Source organism: Atractosteus spatula, chromosome 23 (assembly GCF_055471065.1).
Source record: "Atractosteus spatula isolate fAtrSpa1 chromosome 23, fAtrSpa1.hap1, whole genome shotgun sequence".
Lineage (NCBI taxonomy): Eukaryota > Metazoa > Chordata > Actinopteri > Semionotiformes > Lepisosteidae > Atractosteus > Atractosteus spatula.
The window spans coordinates 12721447-12749081 of record NC_142728.1 but is presented as its reverse complement, the minus strand read 5'-3'; the positions used below and the strand labels follow the sequence as shown (position 1 = coordinate 12749081).

Sequence of the window (27635 nt, the reverse complement as noted above, 5' to 3'; positions counted from 1 at the left end):
ATGACAGGAGACTACATGACAGACTGAATCTTGAATACCTGGGTCTTCACTGGCGGACGGGCAATGTGCGATGGGGGCGGAAAACAGCCAGCTGCTGTTAAGGGTGCAGGCTTTGATTTAAAAGGTGTTATTGGCCAAACAGGAGCAGCTGTTAATGATAGGGGATTGGTGGATGCCTGCGAAGCTCTGGTTTTTAGAGAAGTGTCGTAGTTGTAGCATCTATTGTAGGGAAGAATGAGAACTGGGTGTTAAGACCTAAGTTTTGTTTAATGCTCCAATATCTCTTTGCTAGTGACCAATTTAGTGAATATTGCAAGTGGCTGATGGTGGAATCCAAACTAGAAAGCCAAGGCTTGAACTTGAGGTTCAACAGAGCCATTTTTACATGATCAACAGAGTTCTCGAATGTTTCAAGCAGAGTCAGCTGCTTACTGTACATGCACTTCTTTTGTGTCCCAAAATGCTATTCATTCTGATGCTTGCACTGATGTATTATATCTTAAGAGTCCAGTTGAGTGCTTCCTGTTCCTTTCTCCCTTGTTTCACACCTTTCTTTTCTTTGTCAGAGCGTTAGTAAATCTTCCCTTTTAGTGCTAGTGTGCTCAGCTTCTATGAGCTCAAGGTCGGGCTCTGCCGACTGAACAACTGATCTTGTTTTGGTGACTTGAAGTTGAATTCTCCAGTGCAAGCAGGAAGCGTAAGAGAAGCTGGCCCTCACACAGTGGCCATGAATTTTCTGGTGCCTAGTGATTTAAGGAAGATGAAGGGTGAAGGGTCTGAAAAGAGAGGAACTACATCCAAGTGAAGAGCAGCTGTCCATGAGGGGGGACCAACGTGTGGACCTAGAGATCCATCGAGGGGGGCTCTGAAAGAAAGACATCGCACTTGAAATGCAAATGAGTGTGCTAGCATGGTCAGATTCTGTTTCCTGAGTTCAACTGAAATAGTTGATGGTTGTAGAATTAAATTTTCACTTGAGGTTTTTATCATTTTGGTTTAAAAAGTAAAAAAAGGTATTGCATGCAAAGACAGTGATACACCTAATCAATTGTTCTTCATAAGGAACTGCAAAGGTATTGTAAAAATGCTACAAAAAAATATCCAAATCCACAAGGAAGCTAAAAATGGGACCAGAATCAAAGATACAAATTGCAGGGTATAAGGGTTTTTAAAAGGAGTAAGAACTCTGTCACAGTAGAGTGGATATCAGAGAAACCCAGACCCTTTTAGTTGCACATTGATGAGTAGTGACCAGATGTAACCTGACAAGCCTGGAAGATGTTCTTACTGGTCCTCCACATTCAGGCATTATCTTTTAATGGCTGAATCACACTGTTTTAATTGAACAGAAGGTGTAAATTTGATTTACATATCTGGGTGAAGTTAAACCCATCCTTATCACTCATGCTGTGGGCTGGTGCCTCCCGGACTTTCTTTTGGTTCATTGTGTGTGGCAAAACTCTCTTTTGCACACACCCTCTGCTTCCTTAAAATACTTCTCTACACCAAGAGGTATGAGTGGTATTTTGTGGGTGAGGGTGTTTCACAGAGACTTTTCTACACGTCTTGTTAGGATATTGCATGTGATCCCAGGCCGCAGGGTGAGCTGAGGTTGGCAGTTTGTGGTCTGTGACAGCTGTGGAGTGACTTGGGTCCAATCGGCAATCCTATTGATATTTAGGGTTGTGTGTGTAGGGACATACTCAAAGGAGGTTGGAGTGCACTTAAGGTTACTGTAACCCAGTTCTTGTTCTCAACCAGTCCTGTTCTATGCAGTTATAAGCTTATGATTAATTTCCTTTATAATGAAAGGGCTTGATTACCACAAAATGAATGGAAAATTTCCACACTTCATCTCCAGAGGTGTCCTGAACTTATTGTGTAAATGGATATCCCTCAAAAAGATTTAGTACTGATCATACAGGTTGCATACTAACATATAAGAAGTAGCCAGGTATCTCTTAGCAAATCTGTTCAGGAATAAAATGAATATAAAATGAAAGATTTAGGGGATAACTTAAAACAAAAGCAGCTGATACATCACAGTGACAACACCTCAAATCCCAGAGGCCAGCCACATGAGTAACGACAGCTGCTCAGCACCCGACAAACAGGAATATCCTTCTCTCTCAGCTGCTTTGCAGAGCTGTCAGCAACTGCAACTGGAGGGTGATTTATGCTGGAAGGCAAGCATCACCGTTTGTTACCCTGTAAAACGAGGCGGATGGCCTGGGTTATCAGAGAGGCGTTGTGAGCTCAGAAATCCCGAAGGTCTGGCTTCATCCTCCTGCGGCATTATCTATAAACACCTGTCAGTGCCTGGAAAACTGTCAAGCATAATAAATCATCATTGACATTCGGATGGGTAATAATTAATAGCTGGTGTTAATTGCAGGACTATTCTGAATCCAGGTTTCAAATTATGGTATTGATGGACCTTGCAGTCACTCCTTTTCTGGAAAGCTTCTTTATCTTGCATGCTATACCTTTTTATAAAGAATAAATGAGTCTGTTAATATGCTATTCTATCATTATTTGTGTTTGTTTTTACCATATAATATGTCACAGGGGGCTGTTTTTAAGATTTGGCACAAAATACCCTTCTACTGCCACAGAAGTTAAAGGAGAATGAAGTCAAAAGTCACTGGTTGTCATTGGTTTCTTTCAAAAAGCTGTGATTTCTACTATATCCAGATTGTTGCCCTGCTTTCTCAATGGTTGATTTTCTTGGACTATGCTACTGTTGCAGCTCAGCTTTACTCAGCCCTGAGTATTTTATTGAATCAGCACTTACTATTCAGAAATCGGCTGTCGATTTGAAATAGCAAAATACCTTGATTTGACTCAACAAACCAGGGTTGGTTACTGAGTGTGTGTGACATCTGGCTAGGGTTTCAGGCACTTTCTGTGTGACCCTGTTACATACAGTATACATACCAACCAGAAGAGCTGCTCCTGCTGCCTTGCGTATTGTGATCCAATCTGAGGAGTGTGGTGTGAGCTGATCATTACTCTGGTCATCTGCAAGTCAGAAGTTGTCAAAAGGAAGAATACTGGGACAAGATGGGTCTTTACAATGAACAAGGGTATCAATACTAACTACTTTCACTATTATTTTCAGTTTATTATTTTTTTATGCCAGACTGACAATGGCTACCATTAGTATTTCTTACATGTACAGAAATATTTTTGTCCAATATTATCTCCGGTCTTTTGGATACGTTTTATTGTCTGTTAGGCTGTTTATTTTTGCTGAATGAAATCTGGAAGGTGGCTGAATAAAAAAAATGTTGATGCAAAGGGTTTTCATTATAGTGATTTTAAAATGTTAATTATTTCTTGTGTTAAAATGTTTTATCTGGCCTCAGTCAAAACAAAAGGTAAGCAATAGCCCATGAATGTCTATATATTCTTTTAAAACATGTAATTTTCTAAATGTGTCTCATTCTCTGAAATTTCTATTCCAGTGTCGATACTATATACTTAAGTAGTTATTCTTTCTCTTCCACATTAGATTAATGTTTTTCTTTGTTGTTTGTTGTTTTTGCAGCGAAGCTGTCGGTGCACCCAAATGCATTGAGCTTCCTCGGGACAAACATGTAACTCACATTGCCCATTGCAGGACTCTCCAGAAGCCTCAGTACACAGACGTACTCTTTGTAGGTTAGTCACCTTCCTAAACACAGCAGCTGAAATCAAGGAGACTGCTCAAGTACGTTTAAAGGGCATTGCAAGGTCTGGAATAAATGCAAAAGGAAATTTCAGCCCATTAAATTTACTTCGCAACAAAATAAAATTGTAACAAGTGTTCAAGAATATTTATATCAAGTAGAAGTTGCCATGATATGGGATAACAGGAAGGTTGTCTGTTTGAAGAGTCATCACAATGCCTTCTCATTGCTCTGTGTGTTTGAGATCCGAAAAGGGGAATGTACTATATCTCATGAACATACAAGGGTTTTATAGAATCTGAGAATGACAAAAGAGGCAATCTGTAGCGTGTAAATGTCGTTTTCCGTGACACTTATTGTCTTTTACTATATTCATTTATTTTTAATATCATTACTGTTTATACAGTACCATTAAATCAGACACCAGCATTACATTACGTGAAGAGTGATTAAACTGTATAAGTGGCAGTGTTTGAGGTGGTATGCATTTGTTTTTGTCCTTCGTAATATAATGATGCATAGCTATAAAAATAGAAAAAATATATATTCTTGTTGCACTTTCCTCTGAAGTAGAGATTCTTATTTAAGTCAAAATACTAACAGTTAATATACTGTAGTATGAAAGTATCTTCGTCTGTGTTATTAAGGCTATCCATTAATATTTAACCCTGGAAGATTCTGCACTGTGTTTAAGCAACAATTATGACATTCAAAGTGTGTTTTATTAAATCTATTCTTAGGTCTAATACTATTAAACTACTGTAAAAAAGCATAAGTACAAGATTTCACGTGGATCATTTAATTTAATTTAGATGTTGTAGTAGGGTTAGGTCAGAATTATTTTAAACTGGGATTAAAAGTAACCCACACACATTTCTTATGGAAGAATGCCTTGAATCTCCTTTGCATGCCTTTGACTCCTATAAAGATGTCAGAGGATATTATTTCATTGCCCCGGCATTGAGTGTGTCTCCATACTGTCTGGGCAATGAGTGACCAAACCTGATTTTAAATGTCACATGGCAAAAACCCAGCTGTGAAAACTGCAGAATATCCACTCAGTGTACAAAAATCTGACTGAAAAAGCTACGTGTCTTCACATCAATGCCAGTGTTGAATGTTCCCTGTGGGATACAGTGACAAAAGAATAAAGTAATTTAGCACAGCAGTGGAAATATTGGAAGGCAAAGCTTTGGATTCATGGGAAAGCAAAGAAAATGACAAATATACAGTAAGTTTAGGGGAATTCAGGGAACACTGTGGAATAGCTATAAAAACCTTAAGGATGACTGTAATCATCAATTGAGTCTATTGAGAAGATAAAAAAACTCAGTGTTTCAGTATTACCTCTCATCATAATAAATAACAAAAACACATCCTTCATGTTTCATTAATTAGACATCTTATTGAGGCATGTTGGTATTAGGCTACGACTTAGCAAGCTGTTTCAGCAATAAAGTAAAAGTACAGTTGTCTTCCAGATGTCTTTTGTGCTCAAGTGTTACCCAGAATCTTTTGAGTTTGGGTTCACCTCACACTTATCCAGTTTAAATGAATGCAGCCGAGTACAAGTACTTTCTTATCCAATTATGGCAGCTGGCGGGTGGAGCCTAGATGAGCCCACATCTCGGCTGGAGAGGTTCAGCAGCCAGGTGAACGAGTGGAGGGCGATGGCTCCGCTGAGCGGACGCAGGGGTGACGTGGGCGTCTGCGGAGTCGGGGGCTTCATCTATGCTGTGGGGGGTCATGATGGGATATCTTGCGTCCGTAACGTAGAAAGGTACGAGCAATGAAGATCTTTTTTCTGTTTTTAATGGTTTAATGGTTCCCCAAATTGGAATTCCCCAATACAGTTTGTATCCACACTGTTTACAAACTACCCTTACTGTATGAAAGCTTACCTTGGTAAATAAGTCTTCATATTTTTGCATTTTTTTTGTTGTTGCCATAAATGGTATTAACATACCTTCACTATAATAATAACCTTTCATTTATAAAGCACCTTTCCAAAACCAAGGTCACTGTACATTGTTAATAAAACAAAAACAAGAAAAAGGACCATAAAAAGTAAACAAATAAATATAAAATTCCAAATTCAAAGTCAGTAACAAGATCTTACAGTATATTGAATATGTGACTTTATAGGCCACCAATGCAGACTTACTGTAAGTCTAGGAGTGATATGCTGCCAGGGTCTGGTGAGAGTTACTAGTCTAGCTAAAGAGTTTTGGACATATTGCAATTTGACTAAGTTGTATTACACTGGAACATGGAATTAGCATAATACTTCATAATTTAAACAATACAGTATAGTACACATTTGTTTTCCCAATGACATTCCAGGGTCAGTGTAGTAAAGCAATGTGAAGGGATATTGAAAACACAGTAAACCAAATGAAAACCATAGTAAAAAACACAGTAAAACTACAGGCAAAGGGTTAAATTGGCATGGTAAAATTTTCGTAGCGATTCACCTTTCAGGAATGATGGAAGCTCCTATAATTTCTTGTGCTTTTCCAGTGAAATGTATCAGTTGCTGTTACCAGATAATTGAACATAAAAGACAAAAGAGACTCCAACTTTAACGTCCCTCTGCCATCACCTCTTGAGCAGGGGTCACTGTGACTGTGATTGAGGGGAACTTTGAATCTACTTATTCTTGAGTCAGGAAGTCAGGAAACTTGAGTCAGTATTACAAAAAATAGCACCTTGAATTGGAAATCGATACTAATGTATTGTTGATGGGAAAACAGGATACACAGCATTTATGATGCCAGTTTATCTTATTTTCTTTACCAGTCTTTTCTTAAGTGTGTGTCATCCTTTACCACACCTTTCTGGGCTTGAGCATGCTTTTACCATGCTTTCACTGTACTCTGCTGCACCTTTCTCTGCTCTTACCATGGTTTTGATTCACTACAATTTTGTAAGAGAACCGCTCTTAGAGATTTTGCAATAAGCAACATTATCTCTATTTTAAATAAAAATGCACCATTCTCTTTATATAGTGAGGAATTAATGTTTTTAAGATGCCAGCAATATTTGGCAGATTTGAAAAATAAATATAAGATCACTTACTAGAGTACCTAGAGAAAATGGCGATTTGGATCTGCCTCAAACATCTTTTTTTTGTCTTTCTATGCCTCTTTACAGAATTAAACAAAATTCTTCATAATTTATAACTGCCACATTTACAGTATAAAAATCAATAGCTTGTCCTAACCAGAAATGCAGCATCCTTTCTCAAACACAATGAGAAATGTATAGAAATGTGTGTTTTTCACTTTCCTGTACAAGTACATGCAACATTCTTCCCCCATGGATAAATGAACCATGGCAGATATAAATGGATGACTTTCCATTAGTACTAATAGATTCCATTAGAAGAAAATTCTCTTTGTTAACACTGGCTGTCACAAATACATGAACTAAAAGCAGTGGCAGAGCTACCATAGGGTTTACATTTAAAAAAAGTAGTGATGCAAACTGAAAATAGCTGTTAATGTGATGGCTATTAAGAAATACTATTTTCTGCCCAGTGGCTGATGACTAACCCATTCATTTATGGCAGTGACAGTGTAAGTCATTATCAGCAGAAAGATAAGGCCTGTCTTACTAAGAGTGTACATATTAAGTAAGTGTTCCTCAGCTAATTACTCAAGTGAAACATCAGGATCTTTGTTAGAAGTCATTCATCAGAAGGATGCTTATTTAAGCACACTTAGCCTGATGCCAGGTCAAATCTCTAAAGTATTACTTCATTAGACTTCCTTTTATAAATGTTGTAATATATACTGTACAGTAGGTATTGTAGTTTTTATTAATTGTTCCCTAAAAGAGGCCATTTAAGTAGTTTGTGATTTTTTAAAATAACTTTTTATGTATTAAGTTCAGTAAGAAGGTTTAAAGTGCTTGTAAATGTAAATGAGTACTGTCTACCCCGAATTTCTTTTCTTCAAGGACACTGCTGTTCTTAACACTAATAACAGCCTTCTCCCTCCCTTTGCTTTTGTTGTTGTAGACTACAGTACGTGATTCTGCTAAATTGATTTCATTATGTGCTAAAGAAAAATAACAGCGAAGAGTAAAAGTTGTCTCCTTTTTTGGCTCCTAAAATTAAGCCATCATTCCTACCTTTGTTGCAAATACTGTCCAGGACCTGTAAAAGTTTGGATGCCTTTCAAAATAGTGTTCTTTTTGAGTGTGATGTCTGGTATCTGTTACGACTGCAGCTGGTCCTAACTAACCCCTCATTATCCAATTTCCCTCACACACCCCTTTCTTCACTATTTAAACCCTCAGTTCACCAGGTAACATCGCTTGGTATTAGGAATCTATCCACCAACTGAGCTTGCAATGTTCTTGCAATGTAATGACATACTGTACAGACCTTTCTAGCGTTGGACCTCTCGACAACACTTTTGTCTCGCCCTATTTTTCATCTCTCCTCTTCCAGGTATGACCCAAACACAGACACGTGGAGCAGTGATGTGGCACCACTAAGCAGCGCCAGGAGCAGAGTGGGACTGGCTGCCATGGATGAGTGCCTGTTTGCTCTGGGTGGATGTGATGGCACCACCAGTACCAACATTGTGGAGAGGTGAAATGGACAACATCGTCTCTAAAGAAGTTGAAATGTTTGAACACAGCAGTGAATGCAGGCTTAGCCAATATTTACAAAGCACACTGGCCTTTCCCCAAACAATACAGCTATGGAGTTTCCTTTGAATCCTTTGAATACTGCTTTGCACTAACATAATTTGTAAACCACTGATCATCCTTTTTGAAATTTGAGATCAGGTTCTGGACCTGGAGGTGAAAGGAAGGGATTTATTAGTGGAGTTTGGCAATGGGGGTATTTTTTGTTGCAGTTGAATTCATGGCAGGTCCATGATGAATACGTTTATGGTTTCAGATATGACCCAAAAATGAACATGTGGCTCAAAGTAGCCCCCATGAACTATAGACGAGCAGGAGCTGCAGTAGCAGTTTTGGCTGGATTCCTGTATGTAATGGGAGGAAGCGATGGGGAATCACCTTTGAATACTGGTAAGGATCATACTGCACACTCACATAACACTGAAGAGATGCACCTATACTAAGGTGGTCTTGTCCATCTCATACAGCTTTTATCAAAACCCTCATAAAATAACTACAGTGCATATACTATAAATATAAATGTACACAATATATACTGAGGGGTTAAAGTAGGGGAGCCTACACACCCAAAGAATACTTGACAACCCGATTCTTGTATTTTTGTCTTTTTAATTTTCAGAGTGGAAATAACCTCCACTTATTCATATACTCTACAGTAAATGGAGTTTTTTAACAAAAGTTTGGGAGGGATGACAACAGCCGAGTTCAATCAGACTTGGCTGTCAGTAATTAGCGATCACTCCTGACATCATTTCCTCTCCTAAACACTACAAATACTGTTTGTGATCCCCTTCTCTCCCTCGCACACCTCTTTTTGCATCCCACCCCAACCCCATCTCCACCTCTACAACTGCACCTTGGACACTCCTCTTTCTGCACGAGGGCCCCTGCCTCCTTGTCCTCTGGGCAGGAGTTCAGCCCTCAGCCAAGTGGGTTAAGCCAAATTTTCACTAAACACTCCATAATCCTTTCAGTACACCTAATTCTTGGGTGTTGTTATTCCTAGTGATGTATAAATCTATTGCATATTTTCTAAATCATTTAATCACAGGACTTTCAAGATGGTTAGCTAAATCTGAGGTTTGGTTTCCATCAGAAACTGAAAATTCAACAACCTTGTTGGTCAGGAGAAACTCTGTGCTCTTTGTTTTCAGAAAGCAGTTTCTTACTTGCATTACTTTGAAAGGATTTGTTTGAATTAATACTCACAATTTCAGTCAAGGGCCTAAAATGGCCATGCAATTCTGATATGAAAGTGTTGTCATGCCACTCCGACTGACATTTTCCCTGCATATCACTTTGATCAATATAGTTGAATATACTGTACCATCTCCTTCTCTTCTTCATTTCCCCTTCTCTCAAAAGGAGAAACTGATAAATCTGCCATGAACAGCCGTTGAGAAACTAATCAAAGCCATCTATTAGAAATCTAAAGAAACATGAATCAGATTTCCTGATACAGAGGGTGATACAGTACATCTGAATCAATGCACAACATGTACAGTATGTACGGTACAACTCAAAAGTAATGCTTCACTTTCTCAAGCAGGTTAAACCATTCTCTGGAGTACATACCATTTGCAGTCTGGCAGCTGTCTTGGTTTGTCATGTATGCAGAAACTTTGATAAGATGGTGCAGGGAATCCAGTTTTAAAGCCAAGCAAAACATTTCTAAATTACTGTCATCAGAAACGTGGACAACAGAAGCTGCTGTGAGGAGCATTTTCCTACAACATTTTTTATTGAATAAAAACCAATTAACCTAATTGGCTTCATAACACTCCTATAAATTCTAATTTGGCTCAACAGTAAAATAAGTGCATCACTTATTCTAGGAACTGATTGCCAAATAAAAAAAAAATAAAAATGAATGATTTTTACTGCCAGCTAGAGGATCTATTTCTGTCTCTGGGAAGTCAAGGTCAACAGAACTCCCATAACCTTGTCTAGTTTCAGATTCAGAAACAAGAGCTACTAACCATGCAAGAGGCAGCTGACAGAAGAGGATTTTAAAGGTGTACTGTATCTAAACAGTTCCTGGAAAGGAAGGTCTTTCTTAGCCGGGAAATTCACATTGTAATTTCCTTTTTAGATTTTGTACTCATTGCATTTCCCTTTTTTTTTCTGGACACTATCCAAGCATTTCCAGTTATTATTAAGTTGTAATTGTTTGACCTTGTGCATTTGAGTAAATCACAACTATGCACACATTTGTAAACAAATGAACAAGTAATACTGTGGGTTTATTCCATGCTGAAAAAAAGAAGAAAGAAAACACGTTTCGGCCATTTCAACACCAACGACACCTGACGAAGGCTCCATGGCCGAAACGTTGTGTTCTCTTTCTTCTTTTTTTCAGCATGGAATAAACCTATTACTTGTTCCTTTGCAGCCTACGCATGCTGACGCAGCTACCCACCTGAACTACTTTGTAAACAAATTCCTTACCATCAACTAATTATACAATTATGTACAACAATTCAGTGGTAATAGAAGCTGTATTGGAGTTTTTCTAATATTAGGAAATGTTTATGCTATAATATTTATGTTCCAGCATTAGACAACAAATATGACATTTTTTTATACAGTTATACAGTATATACTGTATTGTACCATCGACTTGGTATCTTGTTCATTATTCTTCATAGAATTCCTTAAAATGTAAAATATCTGGAAGCTAAGCTTGGAAATGGCATCTGAGGAGGCTTTGTGGGAGCATGCATGCAGTGTCAAAGATAAATATTCAGTACACTGAACAAAAGCATTAAGAGGGATAACTTACAGTGGTGCTTTTACAGTACCTGAAGCATATCTGATGTTCCTTGCTTCATGTCTAGGATTCTCAGCACTGTCAGTGCAACTGGTGTTTACTGTTTTCCAGTGGAGCGATACAGCCCAACAGAGGACAGCTGGACTATCTGTCCTGCAATGGGCTCATGGAGAGAGAATGCTGGCTGTACAGTTTTTCAGGATAAGATCTACGTGGCGGGAGGACGTGATGACATTCATGAGCTTAGCACCGTAGAAAGATTTGACATCAAGACATTCAGGTGGTCGCCAGTGATGCCGATGAAGTCCAAACGCAATCAGGTGGGCAAAGATTCATCATGGGTCTTTTCTGAGTGGCGTAAACAGAAAGGGCTCTTACTCCAAGTACAAGTTGGGCTCTGTGGTCCAATCATCATCATCAGTTAGTGTTTCAGTCATGTCACTAGATGACAGTGTGTTAGTTTTTGGCTTTTAAGCTGTTCAAAGTTCAAAGCAAAAATTACTCTGTAGTGAAACAGCAGTCTTTAAAAAAGCCATCTCCATATCCCTTTACTAAACTGGAATATTAGAATCTGTTACACTGGCTGCCTCCTATTAGAAGAATCTTTAGATAGCAGTGTTGGACCATGAAATATGATTCCTGCTCTTGCAAAAACTAGTGACACATCACTAGGTGTTAATCTTTAAAAAACACTATCAATTGCATTGACAACTAGTGACAAGGACTCTTGAATACAGGGAGCATCCGTTGTAGGGTAGCAGCACTCGCACACTCTGACTGGGAATTGCTCAAGCAGTGGTTCACAACTGACAGAGCCAAGGGAATGTGGTCAGACAGTCTGTGCTATCTTGGTTTTCCAAATTCAGCAACCCATGCATTGTTCTCATGGATTCCAAAGAGGGCTTGTAGTGGCATAAGCTATATCCACCTGCAACTCACCATTGGCAGCCCACTGAAGTCCAGCAGATGTGAGCCTGGCTAGTAACAGCATGGGAGAGCTCCTGGATAAGCTAAGGTTGCTGTTGGATGAGGTGTTAGTGGCACCAGTACAGAGCACTCGCCCTGCTATCTGTGTGCGGTCTTAATGCCCCAGTATAGTGACAGGGACATTTTACTGTAAAAAGGTGCCAACCCTCGAAAGAGACGCAAAACAGAGGTCCTGACTGTCTGTGGTCATAAAATATCCAAGGCTGGTTCTTGAAAAGAGTAGGGATGTTACCCTGATGTCCAGGCCAAATTTCCAACTGGTCTTTACCAATCATGGCCTCCTAATAATCTCCATCTCTGAACTGGCTTCATCACCCTGCGGTCTGTGTGGGTCCTAATGCCCCATTATAGTGACGGGGACACTATACTGTCGCAATGCTCCATAGAAAGTGAAAGGAATGACAAAGTACAGAAAGGCGTCATGGCCATCCACTGCAACCAAGTAAGTCTCCAGTCATGACAACTATTCGTACCCCTGGACCCAGGCTTCTGAGGTCGAGAGTGCGACTGCGCCGGTGCAACAGTCCTGCACAGGTTTCTTTGTGCAGCTCATCTTCCAAACAGATGAGCTGCACAAAGTACAACTGTCATCGTCAGCCACGACGGACAAACATCAGCATCATCATCATTATTGTTGTTGTTGTTGTTATTATTATTATCAGTTCTTCAGTCAGTGCAAACATTGTCAGGGGTAGCTCTCATGAGGGAACAAGTCAAAGTTTCTTTCCATACTTTGTGCAATAAAGAAGTCGTTGCCATGAGCTGAAACTTAAACTAAATTGGGAGGGACATAAAGCAAACAACATGAAAAATATAAAGAATCACTAAGATAAAGTTGCACCGACATGTACTCAATAAGGTCCTCCCGTACTGTATATCTTTATACAACGGCTCTCATCCAGATTCCCAGTGTTCCACAAGGAGTCTAAGAAATTTTCAAAATGGAAATTTTTGTCTCAGGAAAAAAAGTAAACCAGTTTACCCTAAACATAGCAACATTGCTTAGTTTGCTTTGGTGAATGAATCAATCCTGATTGTGTTTATAGTGGATGTACTGTATCTGCCTGCAGTTCAACTTTAAACTTTTTATCATTTGAAATGAAATGTTTCATTATAAACATTTTGGATTGTTTTTTTAGGTTCATATTGAGGGCTATTATCAGAAGCAACTACTGGAATAGAGCTCCTATTTAAGCTGAGATGAGAAATTGCATGTTAGGTATTGTATGCTATTATAGGATTGTGGCAAGTAGCCAGAGGGCAAATTCTTTTTATTCATGTTTCCTGGACCTCATTTCCTTGTAAAATTATGGGATTCATTGAAGTGTTTTGGAAGCATGAAGGTTTTCCAGGTTCTGCATGCAGTTATGTACAAAGCAATATTAGGTTCTTTTCACATCAGGCTATTCTTGGCCATATACTTGTACAACAGCTACTGTACAATAATAATGACTTGTTTCCTGTTGCAGGCAGCCCTGGTGGCTTTGAATGGTTTTCTCCTGGCCGTTGGGGGTAATGATGGCATCACTGATTTAAACACCGTGGAAATCTATGATTATGAAACAAACACATGGAGGTATAGTATTCAGCACTGCGGAGCTTGTAAAAGCAGAAAGTGTAGTAATAGAGTTTAGTCCCTCTGCTAGGATTCTTTCCAGTTCATAGTCTAGAAGTACATGTTGTACGATGAGTTAATCTAGGGTGCTTAAAAAATATTTGGCACTTTCAGAAAACTATCATGCAAATGTGCACAGTAATGTTTTATGACACCACTGGGAATAATTTTCCACTGACAACGACACCAGAGTACACCAGATGGTTCTATATAAGGGGGTGTCCTGGCAATCCTATACCATAGGAATGGACTCTGTGCCCTCTAGTGGTCACTGCAGAATTTACTGCCCAGTTGCTCTCCTGGGGAAGAGTGTTCTCCTGGTCCCAGTAGTGTCTACTAGAACCGTAGTACAGTAAACAAAATATATCATATAAATTACATTTATAGTAATTCTTGAATATATGCTATTGAAAATGTTGACCTTGCTAATCTATTCATGTTTATTTCTAAATATTGTGTCACAAGATATACCGAGTATCCTGAATGAATTATATTTTATCACGCTGACACTGCTGTGCCTATAACCTTGGCCATTTTGTCATTCCTTCCCTCCGCTTTTAGTCCTTTCAGTATTCTGCTGCTCCATATGTTCGCTGCACGTAGCACATTGCCATTGATCTATGCGGAAGAATAAAAATTATTTTTAGATGTTTGTTCATTTCGTTTCAGTTGATTCTCCACGGGGAATTAGCCATGAACGACCATGGCTGAGTCATAAAGGTCACATTCGCCAACACATTCCTTTCACCACACTGGCAGTGTCGTCTGCAGTCTTAGAGAGGAGCAACCATTGACTCTCAAGTTTTTTCTCTTTCTTGCTCGCTGCTTCAGATTTTCCTATCTTCGTCATTTTGTAGGTGCACGTTATCGACGAGGCCTCGAAACGCCACTAGTAGTTCAAAGCTGAAGTACAATAAGAATCAGGATTTGAACACGAAAATAGGTTTAGCCTTTGATAAATGCGTGATCAATAGAAGATGTAGTCAAGAACAAGTTCTCTGGTCAGGAGTTGACGTTGCGTATCAATTTTATAATAGCCATTAGAAATACACTGCTAATAAATATAACCGTGTTTTTCGTGTTGAAAGAACGCATGCCCATTTATTGCATTTGATGGGTAAATTGTATAAACTGATTAGAGATTTGAAAAGACAACCAGCTTCATTTGGTGTATTGAGATTTACGTTTGAACTCTGTGTGGTGGTGTTTCAGTAACAAGGAGTACTGGAATACAGATCAGTTCAGCTCAGATCAAAAGGGGAGCGAGTCTCCATGAACAGCATGCACCAGCTATCATTTCTGGGCATCTCTCCAGAATCGACGCTTCTATAAAATACTTGCGGAATTGGGAATACTTGTTAGCAGTATTGATAATTATTTAATATTAATAAATTATAATACCAATGCATTTAACCTACAATATATTATACATAAGCATGGTAGACACAAAATGGCTTTACCTATTCAATCACCTGTTTTGTGAATGATGTACACCACAGAATATGTAAATAGATCTTTAGAAATCTTTTCCCATCACGAACAACACTGGGCATAGAACAGCTCCATGCAGTTGTATTCCATGTCATTCCACACGTCTCAACCATATAGGCATTAATGGTGATTAAGCAAAGCCAATGTAGGAACTTCTGGTGCACTTGGAAGTGCGCTCCCCTTGATCCCTTTTGTCTGTGGGCTAAATCTGTTTGGTGTTTTACACGATTCAATAATATGAGCAGCACGTCAACCATCCCCATCTTGCATTCTTTGGCTTAGACGATGACCGATCAGACCGATATGGGTTCTGTGCTCTCTCCAAATGGTTGAGCGGGTATTGATTTGGGAGATTGTCTCGTTCTGTACAGTGCGGTTGGGTCGCTATCTCTGACACTGTCATGATTGTCATCCCTCCTCTAGAGGGCGCTCCGACCCTTTTTTGTATTTTAGTTTCATTATTACGTTGACCTGCCCCTGGTTCCGTGTGTATTATTTAAACCCCGTGCCTCCAAAGCTCTGCGCTCAGCATTGGAAGATGGACGCCACAAGGCTTGCCTATTCCCTAGGCTTGCGGGTAGCCCGAAGGCAGGTCTTATTCCCTGGAGTCCTGACCATCTGGGTCCGGGGCTGGGAGCACCCAGCTCCATTATAGTTTTACCCTTCTTTGTTCCTACCTCCTTGTTCCTGTGTTAGTCTCGGATGGACCTAGCGGTAATGGACTTTGGACTGCTTCCAGGTTTCTCTTCTGGATTGTTTTTGGACTTGTTCGCCTGCGCCACGCCCTGTCAGTCATCCTGTCCTGATCCTGTCGTATTTCCCTGTTGCCCTTCTCCAGTCCCTTCCGGATTTTACCGTCTGCATAGGGTCCTAAACTATGCACTACACGGGAGTTACAGACACATTCACTTTGCTTAATCGATCTGGCACCTTGGGTATAAGCAATGTGTGTTTGTCTCTTTCAGGCATTTTGGGAGCATGAAGTTTAAACACCCTGGAGGCGGAGCTGGTGTGGTGAAGATGGAGCAGCGTGACGCTTTATAACTTCAATCACGTGGTTGGGAAGGACTCTTTCTGAGCCAATTAACACCTGCGTGTGTTCATTCACACTCTTTTTTCATTTAAAGCACATCATTTTTGCTTTTCAAAATTGAAAAGGTTACCCAGGACCCATTGGCGGAGTGTGAACCATATTAAAATTGGTGCAAGAGGCTGCAGATAGGCTCCATGTGCATTTCTAAAAACCTTCTTGATGATTGACTGCTGTGTTACTGTGCAAACTTGTTAGTTTGCTAAGTTGAATGCTTCACAGGTTGTGAAACCCAGTACAAAAAAAGTGACCCTTTTTTCAGCATTAGAATGTCAAAAAAACTTTAAAGATTAATATAAGTGGCTTTTACTTCCATAAGTGCACCTAAAGTACTGTAAAAGCCTTCTGAGTATCTAATGTGTTTGCTTGTAGAAAACATACAGTCTCTGTGCTTGTTAAGTCATACGCAAGGGCATTATTAAGTTACACAAATGCAGCAGCAGCTTCAGCACTGCTATAATAAACAATGCCTGGTTTTATTTGTTTAATTGGAGTGATACATTGACTTTGTGTTGGTCCTTAAAGATCAAATTAAATCAAGACTGAGCTATTTTCTTACAAGGACAAGAGTGAAAGTCTTGGGAAATCTTTGGCTAATAAAGAACAGAAGTTTGTAATTAACTATTATAATTGCAGAAATAAGGAAATTCAAATAAGGAGGGGGAAAAAAGCTAAGCACCTCAATTTGTGTACTTTTTAGCATCTCTTGCTTTTGCTCTCACAGAATGCTGCAGCTCCTAAGATCCGTTTTTTTTAAATATTTGGCTTTAGAATCATTTACTACTTTGTCTCTAAGGCTTGGAACATCCTACAGTTCAAAATCCAACATACTGTACAAGCAAAAGTCCCTTTTAGGCAGATCTTCCTCAAGTTTAAATTTTAAATTACATTTTATGTCTTTAATTTACAGTGTTCTGTTATGTTTAAGACGGGAAAGGGACTTTATAAGTCATTTTATTGTTTGCTTTGTAATAGTAATTTGATAGTTAAATTGTTTATGTAACAAGTGACTTCCATAAGTCCAGAACAAAATGCTTTATTTCCTTTCCTCTACCACATCCATAGTTGCCAAAAAATCTTTGGATCCTAAAAACATTTCCATTTCCTTCTTTATTTATTTTCTGCTTATTTTATCTATTAAGGTTTTACAAATGTGGATATGGTTCCATATGTATTCTCTGGTTTAAGGTGTTTCTATCAATATTTTTTACTATAAAGATATATTTTATTCCTTTCAATGAATATATGTATGAAAAGAATTAGATATACACATTCAGACAGCTGCAGTATAAACATACACTATACTATATATAAGTAATAGCAAGTGTTTCCCAGATTACAATATGCTTCAGAGTTGAGTAAGAAACTTCCTTTGGTGGGAAATGAGAGCCATGCATATTTGGGAAAAAAACAAAGCTGACAGGAAAAATCTATTCCCACAGGAAAAATACCAACACTCCATTCAGGGGGCACTATATTATTGCTTTTAAAGACTCTGATTCTGCTCGGTTAGAGAATAGTCCACTGCAGGCTTTTTGAGAAGTGCCTTACTCAGGAAGATTGTTTTCAGTTCTGTCAGCCTAGACACCTTTGCATGTCTTTGGGACATCCTCCGTCTGAAGTCATACAAACGAGGTGCAACTCATGGAAAAAGCTTCTCCTGGGTATGTAAAAAATGAGAGCGTATTTTCCCCACCTGGGGTAGCTGATGCTGAGATTTCTGTTTCTATATTTAGAAGAAACTCTGGGAAAATAAAAAAGCCCACCTCATTACTATAGCGTAATGGGGGAAAGTTGCCATTTTTGTTACAAAAGCATTACTGTACATTGAAAGACTCTGTAAAAGGCAGTCAGTATTCTTACTGACAGTCTAGAAATGTAAGGGTTAATGTTTAAAAAAAATATTCCTCATTTACATATTTTGAATATCTGTGATGTTGGTGTATCTTTAAAAACTGGAGAAAAAAAACAATTCTGTGGCACAATGAAGTTGTAATTTGTGAAAAGAACTTGGTATTCTCTGCATCTCAACACCATAATGAACTATAACTGTGATCATGGACAAAACAAATGAATCATTGCAGCACCTCAGCATGCACTATTATATCCATATCTCTAATGGAAGGATACATGTGGGGATGGTAAACTCAGTGAGAAACACTGTTGGTCTGATTCCTATCTTTCAGTGATCTGGCTAAATTTGACCTTGCAACAGCAAAATTGGATACCATTATCTCACTCCCCATCATTAAAGGCATTTATCTGGATTGGCTGTGTTATACCTGCAATTTCTCCCCACGAGAAACTGAGCGACTTTCGCTTATGTCAGGCTCATGCTTTTTAGATGCTTTCCATTTGGATGTAAGGGAGAATTACTTACAGTAGGTGGCCTCATCTATATCATTTCAGGTTTGGAGGTGTGATTGCGAGTGTTAATTATTTAAACACTCAAATGTTTAAACTGTCTGTTATGTGAGTTTTTAGATGACCAAACTCGCTGTCTGCTTTGGCTTCTATTATGAAGAAAAACTATGGGGAGATATTTCCCATTCTTTCATGTGTTCCAAAGGGGGGGGTGGAGGGAAGGTGAATAAACAACCTTCTGTTTAATTTTTTGTAATCATACAAAATGGTTATTACAGCAGAGAGTACATCCATTTCAAAAAGCTGCTCAGGTCAGGTAGGGGCCACAACAGCCAGCATCTATCCCAGAGACATAAGGTTCAAGGCAGGACTCTACACTGGATGGAATGTCCATTACATGGCAACTATACACACAGAGACAATTTAGAGGCAGGGACATATGCAGTAGAACATAAAATCCAAGAACCATGAGCATTGAGGTGGCAGTCCTACAACTGCACCACTGTGCCACCTACAGAGAGGGCAAGGATATAGAAATAGAGATTGCACTGGACTTGGAAATTTGATCATGTTCAGATTAAATTTGTTTTTCCTTATTTAGTGCATCTGCAATGATTGGAATTTGAACAGGTCAAGACAGATTGCCCAAAAAAGGACCTCACCTTCACTGTGGATAGTTCAAAAAGCGTCAATCAGTCAATCAATCAGTGCATATAGTGCAGTAAATTCTATAGTCACAAGAATATCAGGATCCAGTGGGGTTATTTTTATTCACCCAGAACTGTTTATTTAATCTCCAATTTGGAAGTTTAAATCAGCTGATTTAGGCTTTAATTATCAGAGCATTTTTCTTATATTTTATTTATTTGCATATTATAGCTTGGTATCCAACATAAATTTGATTTTTTTAAAATGTTCAATTGTTTATATATATTTTGTCTTTAGAAAGGCGTTAAGGTTATTGTATTAGAGAAGCGTTTGATAAAGTTGTTAAGCGAAACTATACTTTATCTTGATTGCGTATATTAAATGCTTCTTAAAATAGTGAAATAGTGTCATGATGAGGCGGTATCGCGATCTTCATCAGGACAAAAACGTCTGAAAATGGATGTTTTATCAGAACGCTTCAGTGCTTTGTTTTGAACTTGAAAAAACTATCCAGTGTCTTCAAGGTATTGATGTTAGTGATTCCTCAAAGTCATTAGCTACTTGAAATCAAGACAAAGCTTTGATTTTCATATAATTAATTAAACCTTTATTGAGCCAGACTTATTCTCCACAAACAATTTCTTGTTGACAAAGACGACATTAGCCAGAGGCTTGCACCCTTGCAGCAGATAAGATAAATGAAATCAGTTTTGCATTTCGTGCAGCATTAAATTCTTTATGCCATACCAAACAGTAGGCATACTAATACAAGCTACAGTGTATAATAAATCTTCCCGCCTGGACCACACATGACAGTGCATTAATCTGACGTTATGAGTAATCCTAAACAAAATTCTCTTGGAAACACGATTCGCGCATAGATGCGTGCGTCATACTGGAGGGGAGAAATTAATTGAATAATGTTATTCACTGCTTGCAAGGAGAGAACCATTGCAAGCAGTTTATATTAAGAAATGCCTTATTGCTTGTGACTAGAGAACAACATAAGTAATAATGATTTATTGCACGTTATATAGCGCTTTTCATCCCGAAGTGTACAGTAGCATTTATACGTACAGTACAGTACACCAGCTCTCAGACACTCTGCGCCACGTTAATGACTACTGCATATACAGTACTATACAGTACAGTAGCAGTGCAGGTGAAGAATTGAGGGGAACATTTAAGTGGCCGAACCTAACTGGACTTCCACAAACATACTTTAAAACACGTTGGTGCCGATATGACCTTGGCATGAATAGCGCAACTATCCTGAAAAGACTTCGAACGTTCACTACACGAGTTATCATTAATGTTCATTGACTTTTTTTTTCATTCAGTACACACACATACAGTAGCCTGTATGTACTGTATAGCATTCAAGTATGTACTGTACATGTATCATTCATTTCATTTGTGGGCTACATATACTGTATGTAATCCTTTCACAAAAGAATATACTGTATGCTCCTTTTTTTTTGGTGCCCAAAGTGAGAATGGAAAATGTACCGAGACGTAGTACATTTTCAACAATTGCAGTTACATTTAATGCCACTAGAAAAGGGTTCTTTAAACTACAACAAATTCCGAGGGTTTATAAAAAGCCACTATAGAAGTATTTTTCCTTATCATCATTAATAAAAATGATATACTGTAGGACTTGTGGAGTTTTCTCAAAACTGCGAAACTGAAATTCTACAGTTATTTGTATTGGATGAAATAATGGTTTCCTTACTAAAATATAGAAGCGCAGTACTGTACGTCTGCATCAGTGAGACCAAGGGCAAAATACTGGATTTTTCCCTTTTTTCTAACCACAGCACTAGGAACAAGTGTCAGTATATTGGTGTAAAAATGATTGACGATAAAACAAAACAGCATGGAAATAGTGGGATTAAGCTCTCGTTCCTTCTGAACCAGATTAAATACATTTTGTGATCGACAATTTTGAAAAGACTGGAAAACCAATGCATGCATTATTAAAACCCTCCCATAGGCGGCGCCTTTAAGTATAAAAAGCAGCCTTGCTAGAAAAAATCTGGATTCTGTTCAAGAACATCAGTTTAGTTTAGTCCAGGTATATTTTAGCTATTAAAAAAGACATATACGGTCCGGAAAGATATTTGTGGTTTTCTATGTGTTTTTTTTTTAAAAGATGCATTTGTAATGATCAAAGAAAATGATATGAAATGTACAGGCCAATTGGCGTTTTGTGCTTTTTATTAAAATGTATTTAAGACAAAATTGAACTTTCAAGAATCACCCACGAAAGCAATGAATTGACATTTCAATAAGTTATGTTTATTTTTGTGCGATATGTATTCTCATACACCTGGTAATGTGATGGAAACATGCGTGTCTTAATTCTCTTACGGAATGTATTAAAGAATAAATTGATAAGAGATGCTCAAAAGACGAGATATTGGACTTGATGCCTTGCTCGGGCATCCCTGAGACTGTGTTCCGGAAGAATAGCTTCCTGTTTTGCCTCAGATGAAATTTTCAAGGGAAGACGGCGATTTCGAAAAGGCAGCTCTCCACAACAGATCAGCTGGGGCTCAATCCAAGATGTGTAGCGAGTGTTATACCAACCAGACGTTTGTTTATGATGATGGGACCGCGCATAAATACACAGCCAGGTAGAGTGATGATTTTCCTAAATTTCTCTTTTCATTTCAGAGTGGAGATTACCAGATTGATGTAAGAGCATGATTGATGAGTTGCAAATCTACGATAGAGGTCGAAACATGAGGGACTAACCGTAATGCAGCACACACTGCCCATTGAGATCAAACTTTAGGCAATTCCCTGTTTCTCTCAGGTTAGCCAGTTACCTGCCTGTCGTAAACTAGTGCATATATTGTTGCGTATGAACAGTTTTTTTTCTTGCACCATGAAATGTTTAATTGTGCTGTCGGGAAATTGTTCATCTGTTCTATTTTGATCTGGTGTTTTATAAAGTACTCTTCGGGAAATACGGTGTATGCCTCATACTAACAGCGTCAAAAACACATATAAAAAGAAGTGGGTAGAAGCAAAATAATGATTCGATTAAATAAAAGTTTGTGATTGGTAATGTGAATTAAAATATCCTATGAGGTGATATTGAAAACGATAGTTTCATGGTAATACAATAACTCGAATGAATGAAATGTGTGTGTGTGGGGGGCGATATAGTGTATAGTGAGTATTTGGGTTAGGACCCTTTAAATAATCCAACATACTCCAGCAATGTTGCGCAAATATTGTATGTTAGCTGCAGTGCTCCAGGCCAGCACTTCAGTTTTGCAATAAATAAGTGTTCTCGTAATGTGTGAAGTAAAACGGAGAACTTTATCATTTGAATTACCTGGTGGTTTAACAGTGACAATCAATTTAAAGCGAATTAGAATAAATGTTGGTTTGCTAATACCCAAGGTAATTAAATGCCAATGACCAATAAAGAATTTCAATTTGCCAGTTTATCTGGTAACTGCAACCATACTGTAGGTTCTTGCTGGATAGGCCTTCTAAAATCACAAGTAAACCGAAGACATTTCCTGGTAATTGTCTTCCAGTACAATATTAGTTTAATTTTACCAATGAATTGTTATTTTTTGTTTCTCAATACAAAAGACAGCAATAAAATGGCCGAATCTTTTAACTGTAGCGTTAATTTTTAATATTTATATATTCGGTTCATAGACTAATCGCTTGTTATACAGTACTTTAACGTTAGTATCTTCAGGTATTTTTATAACCCCAAATGTACAGTATTTGCACAAAGTTAGGCACATTTGTGCGGTTTTGTTTCCTTCTCAAAAGCGCCGTAATCTGGAGGAGAGAGTTTCCGAAGATTCCGAAACAGGACAGTTTTAAGAAACGGCTGTAAAATCGGATTCAATTATTCTAAGGTTTCCTAATTTTGAAATTCACAATTGCCACGTTTTACCAGCAAGTGGCAGCAAGGATTTAACATTAAAAACCAAACCGTTTCCTAGTTTTTTTAATCAAATACAGTAGAACGAAGAATAAATGATTACAATTACCTGTATACAGTATACAAGTACTTAAATTATAATTAAGGCAGACAAGCTCCATGAAACACTTTACCCTTAAGTGAACAATTTTGTATGTATTCAAAAAGCTGCATCCTTCACTCCTGAGTAACTTCAGCACATAATTACATATGAACTACATAACTTAACGTGAGTTAAGTGCAGGTTGATATAATTACCCAAGGCAAAAAGTGAACTGAAACCAAGGAGAAAACTCTTGGAACTCTTGCAGATTGTGTTAAAGCACTGAACCACCCATAGGAATCCATGGAAGAGAAAAGTAAAAGCACAACTAAACACACAGAAACTGTTTTAAGGCAAAATAAGATAAATCTCTATATTAAGTCCACCAGTCTCATTTATATTGTATTTTAAAAGACATGAAATGCAGGTTTAAATAATTTAATCATCACAGTTTCCTACTGTCATTCTACAGTAGTTTGTCTTTTGGATTTTACAGATCTTTTGAATCATGTACTAAAGACTGTTATTTGCAATTACTAGATTCTGTTTGATAACGAACATATCACATTTACCAATAAAAACAAGGATACAAACGAAAACTTAGTTAAATAACTGGGTCAAGGATAAAGACTCGTATTTCAAAATAGAAAACAGAGCTGAGCCTGAAAAAAACTTAGAGTTGAAAGTCTAAGAAGGGTATTATTATTATTAGGCATAGAAACATATGCACAATAAAAAAATCAAATCCTGTGATTGATTCTTGGTTGAATTCTCTTTGACATTCAACCAAACAGAATACCAGGGACTACATCAGACTAATTATAACTCACGCTTAACATTCTAAGCTTACAGTAATTATGGATCTTGGAAGGTGATATTTGTTAGAACATAATATCTAGTTTTTGATTTTGAGGAACATTTAATGTTAGATATATTATTGTGCATTCTCAAGAGGGACATCTTACACAATTGTAAACTGTTGTGTGTGGCAGATTACTAATATAATTAAGTTTTGATCTTTTATTCCAGTATTGATATTTTGTTTACTACTTTTATATTTATAATTTTATATATATATAATGTTATATTTCAAACAATTTTCTGTAGCATCAAGATGCTTGGAAGATATTTCTGTGTTGTCAAAAAAAAGGTCACCATCTATACATTAAAAATAAAATAACACAAGAGCCTATATTAAAAACACTTATTGCTTTCTAAGGGGATTTAATCAACTGAAGTGAAACCCACTAATAATACATTAAAAAAAATAATTATTGCTTTCTGCTGCCAAAAGCTGGTTGATTTCCTTTTTTATACTGTAGCTGGATGTCACTGCCATTTTTTAACAAAAATAAATCTTAAACACAAAATCCTACTGGATGTCATGGTTGTACAGTGGTTAGCATTGCTGCCTCACAGTATTGGGGTTCTGGGTTGAATTCCTGTATTTTGACTGTACCTATGTGTTCCCCCCATGTTCATGTGCGTTTACTACAGGTGCTCCAGTTTATTCCCACAGTTCAAAGGCATAGTGACAGGTTAATTGGCTTCTGGGAAAAATGGCCCTGGTTTGAGTGTAAAACTGTTTGTGTCTCTGTCTGCCCTGTGATGGACTGGTTGCATCCTGCCTTGTGCCCGTTGCTTGCCAGGATAGGCCTCGGCTTCTCCACGACCCTGAATGGAATAAAGCAGTTAGAAACAGGATGGTTGGATATAATCCAGTTATGCAAAATCAGTAAAATGCACTGTGAATTGTTAGATGATTACTCAGATTTGTCTTGAGTTACAGTATCATCGTTGACGCAGATGATTATTACTTGAACACCAAAAATGTAGAATACCCTGTCGTATCTGATGGGTAATTGTCTTTGAAAGTTCTGCTTTAAGTGCCTTTGACACAGGTCACTTAACTGTCTCTTGTGGTGTATCGCTGTATGACTAATGCTTGCAATTTTGAAAATGAGGGCTTTGAACAGAACACGGAGTCCTGACTTAACTCTCCTTCTTTGTTGAACTTCTTTAATCCGCAGAGAATGTTGCCACCTGCAATCTTTTCAAACCTGTCCATTATTGCAGGTGGTTTCTTCCACATGTGGGTGGGTTGGAAGGTTGGTCTTTTTTGTGCAATTGAAGTGGGTGGGTCATCTTTTCCTGCTGGGAAATGAAACATACACTTCCTCTGCTTACAGTATCAACCAGATCAACTATCGTGCTGGGAAGCCATAAACCAAAAACACTAGAAACTTTCTTTTTTTTTCTATGCAAGAACTTGGGAGGCTCTTGCAGTATGAACACTAAAGATACAGGGAAACTGGAGGTGTATACAGACTGTTTTCCATTCTTGCTGAAGAAAAATGGTAAACAGACACCCTCCCCCACATTCCTAATGCACTGGACAGCAGTGCAATACACAATACATTCAAGGTCTCTGTTTTCTATTTATGTGCAGTATGTACTCCCTGAATTTGCCTGCCTACATACTTTGTGTTCCAGTCCAGTGCCATACATTATTAGGCATGATAACCCTGGAGGCATCTGTTCCATTCTGCTGATTTCTGCAGTTTTTATACTTTCATTACTCATAGCTGTCATCACAGGGGTGCACACACCTGAGATCCAGTAAAAAGATGTTGAGTGAGAAGGTTTTTTAATGAAAAAAGAGTGTTTTTTAACTAGAGGTAAGGTTTTGCCTGTCTTTGGATTCTTTCGATGCAAATGAAAATCCCAGGATATTGCTAGATAATTTAATGGACTGCGTAACACAGTATCTTGGCATTATTGTGTAATGGGCAATTAATTGCACTTTTCTAAATATCAATAGACTGATGGATTTTTAAATTTGGAAAAGTTTCAGAAATACCCATCATGATATGTAGGGTTTATATTGCTCTTTGTTTCTTACCTTATCAATTTCAAATCCATAAATTACCAGAAACCTGATTCTGTTCCACTTTTGTGTGTTCTTTTTGAGGAAGAGGAGATAAAGGCAGAAACATTTCAGATAGTATGTTCCAAGAGAATAGCTCAGAATTAAAGATCAGTCAAGGAGCTGACTGAAGCATTTTTGCTGAATCCTAGTCATGTACTGTACAAGTATGTGGAAAACAGCACTAGAGTTAGTGTTCAACACATAACCTTAAGCTTCTTTGCAGAGATCTTTTTGATGTTACATGCTTACTATTGTTGTCATAAACATGAAAATCTATGCATTCTTGTCTATGCTTTCAACACTTAATTGCTAAAAGATATACACGTTCTTTTCCTGGCACTGATCCACATATATCTTCGCCAAATCAGCCTATTTTCCTGTAGTTTTGAACTCAGGCTGCAGTTCAATATTTGTGCAACATTATGCAGAAAAAGGTAAAATGTTCAAAGAGTGAGTGGATCTGAATGGTTGTGGGGTTTTCAAGTATTTGATTTAACAGAACTTTCAGCTCCATTGATCACTCATTTAAATTGATTAGAGTATTGTAGACCATTCCCCTGCCAAAGAGATTTAAAAGCAAGCGTGTGTCCTCTTGATTCTGTTCAGATCTTGAAATGAAGCGTTGTGTTGCACTGTATATATTGCCTGTGGTTAGAAACCACTGGTACTGTATATAAATCATTGTAGTGAATAAAAAAGGGTTAAAGATACAGTTGGACTAACTAGTAAGCTGGTATTTGGTTAATTGCATTGTCGACTAAAATGCTCATGGTCAGAAATTGGATGCTATTAGGTTTGAGAGTGCCTCAAAATGGTGTGGGGTCCTTGATCACATACTGTAGATTTAGATGTTAGCAGGTGAACTCAAATCAAATTAAGACTACTCAGATCCCACCATTAGGTTATAGCTAACACTGTTAACACTCCTAATGGACTTCACAAATACAAGTTCATTTTAATGGACCATCGTAACTAATAACTCCTTACAAACATTGTCCTCCTGTCTTTCAACATTTCTCTCTACACTGGAGACAAGCTAGAAAAACTGACTTTCATCAAGGAAGGTGAAAATTAATTACTAACAATAACGACAGTAACATTGACAGAGAAAAATCATAGCTGTGAACACCATATGAATTCTAAAGCAAAAAACAAATTCGTATCAGATATTTGTTCAGATATGTGTAAATCCCCAACATATGATTCTAATTTATGAGTTGACATGAAAAACTAATTTGATCATTATTCCTACAAATGCAACTTTCTATAACTGCTAATCCTAACAACACAGAGGAAAATCAAACTGCTGTTAATGACCAATTGATTTGCTGGCTTCCCTGTAAAAAAATAGATAGGTATACTATACAGTATTAATGACAGTTTAATCCAGGTAGAAAAGTCTTGACTACA

General features: G+C 37.9%; 2 protein-coding genes across 3 annotated transcripts in view; both read left to right on the top strand.

Annotated features, from left to right (window-relative positions):
- The first annotated feature begins 2967 nt into the window (after positions 1–2967).
- On the top strand, positions 2968–17343 carry LOC148816178 (uncharacterized). Of its 2 annotated transcripts, XM_088940737.1 has the most exons (8): positions 2968–3086; positions 3551–3663; positions 5268–5451; positions 8128–8271; positions 8587–8720; positions 11212–11420; positions 13557–13663; positions 16159–17343. In XM_088940737.1, exons 1-8 carry the CDS (start codon positions 3064–3066, stop codon positions 16235–16237), a joined length of 993 nt encoding a protein of 330 aa, XP_088796863.1. In that variant the 5' UTR covers positions 2968–3063; the 3' UTR covers positions 16238–17343. The 2 variants fall into 2 exon arrangements, with proteins under 2 accessions (XP_088796863.1, XP_088796864.1); XM_088940738.1 differs by lacking the exon at positions 13557–13663.
- Positions 17344–21788: 4445 nt separating this feature from the next.
- Positions 21789–27635, top strand: part of LOC148816177 (potassium channel subfamily T member 1-like) — a 127651-nt gene continuing 121804 nt past the window's right edge. The window contains exon 1 of the mRNA XM_088940735.1: positions 21789–21934. Within this exon, the coding sequence (XP_088796861.1) occupies positions 21789–21934 (146 nt within the window). The remainder of the gene's footprint in view (positions 21935–27635) is intronic.

What these genes read in the sequence shown, in the direction of transcription:
- LOC148816178 (XM_088940737.1), top strand. Translation starts at nt 3,064, where the DNA reads ATGGGTCTTTACAATGAACAAGG. An exon ending in GGTCTTTACAATGAACAAGG is followed by an intron (nt 3,087 to 3,550) that starts GTATCAATACTA and finishes TTGTTTTTGCAG; the next exon opens with CGAAGCTGTCGGTGCACCCA. An exon ending in TGAAGTCCAAACGCAATCAG is followed by an intron (nt 11,421 to 13,556) that starts GTGGGCAAAGAT and finishes TTCCTGTTGCAG; the next exon opens with GCAGCCCTGGTGGCTTTGAA.